General features: G+C 44.9%; 1 protein-coding gene across 1 annotated transcript; it reads left to right on the forward strand.

The window, feature by feature from the left end:
* The first annotated feature begins 1,338 nt into the window (after positions 1 to 1,338).
* PPP1R3C (protein phosphatase 1 regulatory subunit 3C) lies at positions 1,339 to 8,350 on the forward strand. The gene is made up of 2 exons (XM_038744165.1): positions 1,339 to 1,422; positions 5,635 to 8,350. The coding sequence occupies exons 1-2, from the start codon at positions 1,409 to 1,411 to the stop codon at positions 6,563 to 6,565; spliced, it is 945 nt and encodes a 314-aa protein (XP_038600093.1). The 5' UTR covers positions 1,339 to 1,408; the 3' UTR covers positions 6,566 to 8,350.
* The last annotated feature ends 294 nt before the right edge of the window (positions 8,351 to 8,644 follow it).

An 8,644-nucleotide genomic window follows, 5' to 3' on the forward strand; every position in this document is an offset into this window, starting at 1 on the left:
TCATTAATATGATTACATTGTAATTATCATAATATGATCATATCACATCGATATAATTATATAGTATAATTATATATTAGAATATATTAATATAATTACATGCTATAATACTGTATTATAATATGTTAATATAATTATATATTATAATAATATATTAAAATGTATTGATATAATTATAGATCATAATGATTTATTAAAATATATTATATAATCATACACATTATAATGATATATTATAATATGTTATTATATGTTACTAGTATGTCTGCAGTATAATTATTACAATACAATTATATCATGTTAATATAATTATGTGTAGTATAATATTTCATGTGTTATATGTTATTAATATACTTATATTATAAATATTACAACATAATTACATCATACTAATATAATTATATACGCATTATGATTACATTTTATGTATTGTGTTATTAATAGAATTATATCATAACTATTAAATATGATTATATCATATTGATATGATCATATATACACTATGATAATATAGTACGATATATAATTATATGTTATTGGTATAATTATAGCTACTGCAACTTAAACATAGCATATTGATGTAATCATGTCTTATTATATAATTAATTATATGATTATATAATTGTATTTAATTATATAATTATATAATTGTATAATTCTATATAATCAATTATATAAATAATTTTGTAATTATAGATTAGAATGCTATATTATAATGTATATGTTATTAATATAATTATATACGTTTGTACATATTTATTACTCTATTTATTTTACTTGTACATATCTATTCTATTTATTTTATTTTGTTAGTATGTTTGGTTTTGTTCTCTGTCTCCCCCTTCTAGACTGTGAGCCCACTGTTGGGTAGGGACCGTCTCCATATGTTGCCAACTGGTACGTCCCAAGCGCTTAGTCCAGCGCTCTGTACACAGCAAGTGTTCAGTAAACACGATTGATGATGATGATATTATAACTATCACAATACGATTATATTATATTAATCTGATTCTATATTATAATGTATTATCATTCATTGCCACGATTATTATTCTCATGATTTCATTTCTTGCTGCCTGAAGGGCCTATCCGTGGCCGGTAGCAGGTGGCCAGATGCAGTTGCTTGGGGGTTTCCCAGAAGCCCCTGCGGGTCGTGCCCCCCCCCACCCACCCGATGGGGCGGGACCCCGGGAGGGAGAGCCCCGCTCTGATTGGCTGGCAGGGGGCGGGCGGGGATTGGCTGGCGGGTTGGGTCACGTGCCCCTGGGCGGCTCCCGGGGCTATATAAGGGGCCGCCGCGGCGGGGGTCCGCAGTCCCAGCGCGTTGGGCGGAGCCGCTGGGTCTCTGGGGGACGGAGGCCGTTCGCTCGCCCCGCCAAGAAGCCTCTTCCTCGGCGGACCCGCCTTGATGAGCCGCCCCAGGTAAGCGCGGTGGAGGGGTCCCCGCCCCGCAGCCCCTTTCCTCCAGGCAGCCCTCCCGGCTTGGAGACCCTTCCCCTCCCCGCAGCGTCTTTCATCCATTCACTGAGAAGCAGCGTGGCTTCAGTGGGAGAGAGCCCGGGCTCTGGAGTCAGAGGTCATGGGTTCAAATCCCGGCTCCACCACTTGTCAGCTGTGTGACTTTGGGCAAGTCACTTCACTTCTCTGGGCCTCAGTGACCTCATCTGGAAAATGGGGATGAAGACTGGGAGCCCCCGCCCCGTGGGACAACCTGATCATCCTGTAGACTGTTAGACTGTGAGCCCACTGCTGGGTAGGGACCGTCTCTATATGTTGCCAACTTGGACTTCCCAAGCGCTTAGTGCAGTGCCCTGCACACAGTAAGTGCTCAATAAATACGACTGATTGGTCTTGTAACCTCTCCAGCGCTTAGAACAGTGCTTTGCGCATAGTAAGCACTTAATAAATGCCATTATTACTATTATTATTATTAATCACTTGTACATATTTATTACTTGTTTTTATTTATTTTACTTGTACATATCTATTCTATTTATTTTATTTTGTTAGTAGGTTTGGTTTTGTTCTGTGTCTCCCCCTTCTAGACTGTGAGCCCACTGTTGGGTAGGGACCGTCTCTATATGTTGCCAACTTGGACTTCCCAAGTGCTTAGTACAGTGCTCTGCACATAGTAAGTGCTCAAATACGATTGATTGATTCCCAAGCGCTTAGTACAGTGCTCTGCACACAGTAAGCATTCAATAAATACGATTTGTACATACCTATTCTATTTATTTTATTTTGTTGGTATGTTTGGTTTTGTTCTCTGTCTCCCCCTTCTAGACTGTGAGCCCACTGTTGGGTAGGGACTGTCTCTATATGTTGCCAGCTTGTACTTCCCAAGCGCTTAGTACAGTGCTGTGCACACAGTAAGCGCTCAATAAATACGATTGATTAATCATATTGAGCGTTTCCTGGGTGCGGAGCGCTGGACTAAGCGCTTGGAAAGTACAGTTCGGCCCCAGTCATTCATTTAATCGTATTGTCTTCTAGACTGGGAGCCCACTGTTGGTTAGGGACCGTCTCTATATGTTGCCAACTTGGACTTCCCAAGCGCTTAGTACAGTGCTCTGTACACTGTAAGCGCTCAATAAATATGATTGATAGATAGACTGTGAGACCGCTGTTGGGTAGGGACCGTCTCTATATGTTGCCAACTTGGACTTCCCAAGCGCTTAGTAAAGTGCTCTGCACACTGTAAGCGCTCAAATATGATTGATAGATGGATAGATAGACTGTGAGCCTGCTGTTGGGTAGGGACCATCTCTATATGTTGCCAACTTGGACTTCCCGAGCGTTTAGTACAGTGCTCTGCACACAGTAAGCGCTTAATAAATGGGATTGAATGAATGAATTAATTGAGCGCTTACTGGGTGCGGAGCGCTAGACTAAGCGCTTGGAACAGTTCAGCCTCAGTCATTCATTTAATCGTACTGTCTTCTAGACTGTGAGCCCGCTGTCGGGTAGGGACTGTCTCTATATGTTGCCAACTTGGACTTCGCAAGCGCTTAGTACAGTGCACTGCACACAGTAAGCACTCAATAAATACGATTGAATGAATGAATTTATTAAGCGCTTAATGGGTGCGGAGCGCTGGACTAAGCGCTTGGAAAGTACAATTCGGCCCCATTCATTCATTTAATTGTATTGTCTTCTAGACTGTGAGCCCGCTGTTGGGTAGGGACCGTCTCTATATGTTGCCAACTTGTACTTCCCAAGCGCTTAGTACGGTGCTCTGCACACAGTAAGCGCTCAATAAATACGATTGAATGAATGAATTTATTGAGTGCTTACTGGGTGCGGAGCGCTGGACTAAGCACTTGGAAAGTAATAATAATAATGGCATTTATTAAGCGCTTATGTTGCCAACTTGTACTTCCCAAGCGCTTAGTACAGTGCTCTGCACACAGTAAGAGCTCAATAAATATGATTGAATGAATGAATGTGCAAAGCACTGTTCTAAGCACTGGGGAGGTTACAAGGTGATCAGGTTGTCCCACGGGGGGCTCACAGTCTTCATCCCCATTGTACAGATGAGGGAACTGAGGCACTGAGAAGTTAAGTGACTTGCCCAAAGTCACACAGCTGCCAATTGGCAGAGCCGGGATTTGAACCCATGACCCCTGACTTCAAAGCCCAGGCTCTTTTCCACTGAGCCACGCTGCCCCATTCATTCATTCAGACGTATTTATTGAGTGCTTACTGGGTGCAGAGCGCTGGACTAAGCGCTTGGAAAGTAGAATTCGGCCCCATTCATTCATTCAGTCATATTTATTAAGCACTAACTGTGTGCAGAGCACTGTACTAAGCGCTTGGAAAGTACAGTGCTGCCCATTCATTGTCGTATTTATTGAACGCTTACTGTGTGCAGAGTGCTGGACTAAGCGCTTGGAAAGTACAATTCTGCCCATTCATTGTCATATTTATTGAGTGCTTACTGTGTGCAGAGCACTGGACTAAGCGCTTGGAAAGTACAGTTCAGCAGCAGAGACAATCCCTACCTAACAACGAGCTCATAGTCTAGAAGTGGGGAGATAGACATCGAACACTGTTCTAAGCGCTGGGGTAGATGCAAGGTAATCAGGTTGTCCCACGTGGGGCTCACAGTCTTCATCCCCATTTTACAGATGACGAAACTGAGGAACACAGAAGAATAATGATGATGATGGCATTTATTAAGCGCTTACTATGTGCAAAGCACTGTTCGAAGCACTGGGGAGGTTACAAGGTGATCAGGTTGTCCCACGGGGGACTCACAGTCTTAATCCCCATTTTACAGGTGAGGTAACTAGACACAGAGAAGTTAAGTGACTTGCCCAAAGTCACACAGCTGACAATTGGAGGAGCCGGGATTTGAACCCAGAGGAGTTAAGCCATTTGCACAGCCTGCATAGCCCCCTGCTCCCTCTCCCCCCAAGCGCTGTCGTTTTGTTTCTGCCGCAGCCTGGGATCTATCTATCGTTCGGTCGTATTTATCGAGCGCTTCCTCCATCCCCAGCACTGTATTAAGCGCTGGGGAGAGAACGGTAGAACGGAGTTGGTGGGCACATGCCCTAAAAGTGATAGAGATTGTGGTGACACTTGCCCTCCCCCTTCCCCAGTTGGCAAAGTCGGGCTAGCAAAGAAAAGATTCTCCTGGGAGTGGCTTTTGAAGAGTTCTCCATTGTGCACCAGACGTAAAGATCTTAAAAATATCCCATTTGGTCTCCTTTATTGCTGGTACCCAGGTAGCCTCATCTGGAGAGCGATCGAGGGGGTTTTTTTTTCTGGTATTTGTTGAGCACTTACTTTCTAAGCACTGGGATAGATACAAGGTGATCAGGTTGGATACAGTCCCCGTAATCATGGGGCTCAAAGTCTTAATCCCCATTTTGCAGATGATGAACTGAGGCACAGTGAAGTGACTCGGCCAAGGTCACATAGACAAGTGGCGGAGCCAGGGTTAGAGCCCAGGTCCTTCTGACTCTCAGGCCTGCGGTCTATCCACTAGGCCATGCTACTTCTCAGCATTGGCCCAGATAATCAATCAATCAATCAATCTTATTTATTGAGCGCTCACTGTGTGCAGAGCACTGTACTAAGCGCTTGGGAAGTACAAGTTGGCAACATACAGAGACAGTCCCTACCCAACAGTGGGCTCACAGTCTAAAAGATAACCCAAATAGTAGCATCTCCAAGCTTTTTCTTAGGCCCAAGCTTGGAGGCTGCCCCCCACCAAACCTTGCCCTAGTGATTCCAACAAGTAGAAACGATTTGTAGTTGGAGTTTGTTTCTCCCTCTGGACTGTGTTGCTCATTTTGGTCAGGGAATGTGTCCGTTGTATTGCTAAATTGTACTCTCCCAAACTCTTAGTGCAGTGCTCTGCACACAACATTCAATAAATACGATTGATCGTTTAATAGCCTGTTGGCTAGAGGAAGGAGATGAGCAGCGAAAGGGAGGAAGAAGGGAAGCCGGACACTTATGTAATCAGAACCAGGATAAACAGCCTTTGAATCGTTGAGTATTGTGTTTAAGGAGGTTCAGGCAGGCCACTGTATGGTTGGGGAGGAGGGGGAGACATCCGCTTTATTGACTCACCCCTATTCTGAAAATGGGAAACCCAGACAATAACCCAACGTATTTACTTTTCAGAGTGATACAGGTTTTAGACCCAGGACCTCTGACGAGTTCAGTCATGGCAGTCGACATGGCCATGAGATTCTGTCTCTCCCATTCCCCTCCTCTGAAAAGCTTCCTTGGCTCTTACGAAGAATGCCGAAGAAGAAACCTCGTGAACAGATTGAAACCCCTAAGACCGTGTCTTAACGTTAAACGTGAAGCTGAATCTCAAAAGGACTGGAGCCGCTCGCCCAGCAGAGCCAAGAAGAGAGTGGTGTTTGCCGACTCCAAGGGCCTGTCGCTCACGGCCATCCACGTCTTCTCGGAATTCCAGGAGGAGTCCCTGTGGGATCTGCAGTTCGACCTGATTGATCTCCAGGACATCACAGCCGGCTTAAAACTCCACGAGGAAAAAAAGCTGATCTTGGATTTCTCTCAGCCTTCAGCCGATTACCTGTGCTTCCGGAATCACTTGCAAAAGAACTTTGTCTGCCTCGAGAACTGCTCCCTGCAAGAGAGGACGGTGGCGGGGACTGTCAAAGTGAAAAATGTGAGCTTTGAGAAGACGGTCCAGGTTCGTATCACCTTTGATTCCTGGAAAACGTACACGGATGTCGATTGCGTCTTCATGAAGAACATCTATGGAAGCTCAGAGAGTGACAGCTTTTCATTTGCTGTCAACTTGCCGCCCCTCATCCCGCCTCACGAGAAGATCGAATTTTGCATTTCTTACCGCAGCGGGGGCCAGGTCTTCTGGGACAATAACGAAGGCCAGAATTATAAGATTGTGCACGCGTGCTGGAAACCTGACGGAGTGCAGGCGGCCTCCCAGGACAGTGTGATTCTCCAGACCCAGAACCAAACTGAACCTGAATCGCCTCTGTTTGGCAGCCCTAGATTGGCTGGTGGCTTCTTTCCCGAATGGCAGAGCTGGGAGAGATTTGAAAACTTGGTCTCATTTTAATTAAGCCATTAGCCGGCCAAACCTGGTGGAATACGATAATGGAATGTAGCTGTCTGTCTGCATTACTTATCCATAGCAGTGTTAGGAAACGTTTGCTGCATTTCCTTCTGTAGTTTGGGGATGGGTATTTGAAGCCTTATTTTCAAGAAAAGGCCAAACGAGGAACTCAAAGGCCCTTCAGGCCTCCTAAGTAAGATTGGTCAAGGGTCTGTAAAGCTTGTCTGATGTAGTCTATGAGCAGTATTTGATAAGTGAACAACCAGAAAAAAAAAAGCGTATGTGTGGATGTATGTATGTTTAGGTAAGAAAACTTCGAAGAAGTCCAAATGATGGGGAAAGAACACTGTGCTAATGGTGTGGGGAATGTCTGAATGGGAACCGCAATTCCTCGTGAACACAAGTGGAAGGGAAACTGGAGGTGCCCCGAAAATGATGGAGAACAATTCTGAGGCAGTTCTCTGAGTGTCCCTTGAAGGTACCTAATAATCGTAGGAAATAAAGGACGGGGAGTCGAAAAGCCCTGAACGATTACCGGGTATACGGGGAGATGGCAAAATCTTTAGCTGAACTGGCGTGGCTCCCTAGGGGAAACATGGCTTTTAGTAAAACTTCTGAATAGATCCTTGTTTGGGCTGGGTCTGGCCTCGCCTTTGGGCCGAAGGCGGCTGGGAACACTGGCCCCAAGCCAAACACGGCACTCCTGAGCCCCCAGCATTCAGGAGACTACAGGCCGGAGGGTGTGGGCCGAAACTAGGCTGCAGAGAGGCTGCTCTGTGTACTTGGGATCTCGCACGTGAGCCTTTAGGAGGCTAACTTTCCGCAACCCTGGGGGCAACCACAAGTGGGATAGATAGCACCTCCCCCCACCCCCTTTCACTCCCTAGCCTGAAAGTGAGCGTGGATCCCCTTCCAGTTTACTCCTGAGGGCTGGCATCCGGGCCGGGGAAGATTTTCCGGCCGGTCCGGGGCTCTGTCGTGGGCCGCGGGGGTCACTTTCAATGTGGAATTCCCCCTCTGTCTCCCGAATGACCTATCGTCAACCGGTCACTCAAAGCAAAGTAAACCGGGTATTGCATAGAGGCTATCCTACTGTTTTAAGTAGGAGAGGTGATTGTGTTTGGAAATGGAATCTAGGGTGAAGTGTTGTGAATGGTGAGGACTGTGTAGCCGGGTGCCCTTTGAAACCGTCCAGAAAATGACGACCTCCTTGTAGGAAGTCTACTTCGTGCTGAAAGGCAGTGTACAAATGGCCTTCTCTGTCTTCACTCTAGTTGCTTAACATAATCGTGTACTCACTTCATGGAAGCTTGGACACTCATGACACATTTTTTTTTTTTATAGACTGACTTTTTCTCCCTAAAGCTGAGTACAGTCAGTGTGCAGCCAAAGTCCTTCATATTGAAGGTAACGTATCGAATTGGAAAAGTTTAGCTGAAAGGTATTTGGAAAAGACTGTTGCCAAATTTCTGGCCCGAAACACACAACGTCGTTGGTGTCCTTACCCTTTACTATTCACTACACATGCTAATTCCCTTGAAGCTGAAATGTTGTCTCTTCAACTCTAGACTTGAGAAATGCATTTTTGGAACTCCCAGAATATGCATCGGTCTAAGTTATTTCAGCAGGTTTAAAAGGTAATGAAGCAAATTTGGCTCTGCCTAGTTGCGAAGAACCACTTAAACTTCCACATGTAGTCAGCAGTAAAGAACGTATGTATGGTCATGCTAACGGCACTTGGTTGAAATAATTTTGCAATAAAAGTATTTGTTTGCCTAGCACCTACAATATTTTGTATGATAAATATCTCACTCTGAGCTGAATGTAAGAATAAGGATGGCTTTTATATGTGAAGACCCAACCCTATTCCTTTCCCTTCCTCCTCACCACAGCCTATCAAACAGAGGCAAAAATCCAGGATTCTGACAGCATATTAGTCTTATAGTTTACAAAAAACACACGCAGACACAACTCAAGGGCTGATCATCAGCCCACGTGCTATTTATGTTGCCTACACCTTGCCACAGAGCCACTATTCACCCTGCCAAGTTCAGCAAAGGCTTGTGTTAACTTACTGTGCTG

This window comes from Tachyglossus aculeatus, chromosome 3 (genome assembly GCF_015852505.1).
Source record: "Tachyglossus aculeatus isolate mTacAcu1 chromosome 3, mTacAcu1.pri, whole genome shotgun sequence".
In the NCBI taxonomy this organism is placed as follows: Eukaryota; Metazoa; Chordata; class Mammalia; order Monotremata; family Tachyglossidae; genus Tachyglossus; species Tachyglossus aculeatus.